The following is a 1730-nucleotide window of genomic DNA, read 5'->3' as shown; positions in this document are numbered from 1 at the left end:
GAGCTTAAACCTGCTTTCCAATCACAGGGTTTATTATGTAACATTTGGATATAGAAAAAATAATTTGTTTAGGAGAATTTATGCATGGAGACGGACGTCACAGGAATTATGCACTTTATCTTTGATAGCTAGTGACTGTCAGAGCTTATCTTTCATGGCTAGTGATTTCATTCCACAACAATTATGAATTAAAAAGCCACAACATCTCAATCCTGAACCTGCTCTATGTATAAATAAAACAGGACTGCAACAATAACAATTGCTTCCAACACCAAGTGAAGAAAATTTTGTACATAGGAAGTATGATTGATACTACTGTCTAGACCTTACCAAGCATTGATTACATCAAAATTCCTCCTTTCTTTCACTTGGCAAGGAAAGTGAAATTTCTATTTAGCCATGACAATGTTACCGACTTGAGTAAGTTATGTAATACGATTCAACTTCTTTTCATGGTAGTCTGAAATTTAAGAGCAGCATTTCTCGTACTTGTAGTAAGATCACTTCAAATGTTTGATTATCTAGTTCTTGTCTTGACGAACTTGCCTCGTGAAGTCTTCTTCTCCATCTTTTCCCTCTTTTTGCGAGTCTTTTCATCCTCCGTGTCTCCCTAGTTGACAAAAATCATAGTTTAAAACAGAGTTGGTATTTATATGTTATTATTACCTTCCAAGATAAAGTGGACAAGTGTGAATAATGTCTACCTCTGAACCTTGCGGCAAAAATCCTTTAATGAAACCAAAGGATTGGTACGCTCCAAATGCTGGTATCTGCAACATGGAAAAGAAACTATAGTTACATCTTGACATCTATCTTCATTTGTCTTACCTAAAGCAGTAATTCTCCAGCAAGTACCTAACACCACTATCTGCAAATATTTCATAATTGGTAACAATTTATACGTACACGTCTTCTACTACCTTGGGCAAAAGGGGAAAAAAAAAACCTAATTATTTGAAGGGTAAATCATATGATGCATACAAATGGCTGCATTTAATATAAAAGAAAAACTAAAGCAATTTTGAAGACTATGTTTACACATGTGCTCTCACTTTTTTGACATGGACACACTTCTTTCTTTCCTATGTATAAGGGTATCTCTAAGAAGGGACACAATGATACCCATAAACTCCAAATCTTAGCATTAGCTTGAGCGAAATGAGTGGTTCGTGCAACTTAAATTCCAGGTATTGAGTATGGAAGAACAAGTTCTTTACCACTCAATCACATATTACAGTGCTACATGGGAAAAACTTATAGAATAATTCCAAAAAAAGACATGGGAAAAATAACACTGTAGAGGGATGACTTCTATTTTGTAAAGATCTTCTTACCCAAGAAGGGACAACCTAACAAGAGTTACGGAGACAAGGGGATGCGCGGGGAGTGGGTGTTGGGGAACTTGTATAAAGCTTCCTTAGTCTTACAGCATGTGTTACTATTTCCTCAAAGTATGCTATCATCCTGATCTATGGTAGGTAATATGAGATATCTCAAACCAAACACTAGTAAAGTTTTATCAATATTATAGTATCCTATTGGAACTTGATTTTTATGTATCTCGTATAAAAAATGAGTTTATCATGTAAATTAGACAATAAAAGCTAAAAATGATGATAAAGAGGTCGGACGTGAGGGTTGGTTGGGGGGAGGGGGGGGGGGGGGGGGGGAGGGGAATAAAAATTTAAAAAAATGCCAAAAAAAAAGGTCCCAAACATCCCCCAAAGGGT

General features: G+C 36.0%; 1 protein-coding gene across 1 annotated transcript in view; it reads right to left on the bottom strand.

The window, feature by feature from the left end:
* Positions 1-209: 209 nt before the first annotated feature.
* LOC18038267 (transmembrane protein 208 homolog) overlaps positions 210-1730 on the bottom strand; it is a 6743-nt gene continuing 5222 nt past the window's right edge. The window contains exons 5-6 of the mRNA XM_006428602.2: positions 705-770; positions 210-610 (exon numbers count right to left, since the gene is read on the bottom strand). Coding sequence (XP_006428665.2) covers positions 518-610; positions 705-770 — 159 coding nt within the window. The 3' untranslated portion in view covers positions 210-517. The remainder of the gene's footprint in view (positions 611-704; positions 771-1730) is intronic.

This window comes from Citrus clementina, unplaced genomic scaffold (assembly GCF_000493195.1).
Source record: "Citrus clementina cultivar Clemenules unplaced genomic scaffold, Citrus_clementina_v1.0 scaffold_6, whole genome shotgun sequence".
Taxonomy (NCBI): domain Eukaryota; kingdom Viridiplantae; phylum Streptophyta; class Magnoliopsida; order Sapindales; family Rutaceae; genus Citrus; species Citrus x clementina.
The sequence above is the reverse complement of the archived record's forward strand: the minus strand, read 5'-3'. Positions and strand labels throughout refer to the sequence as shown.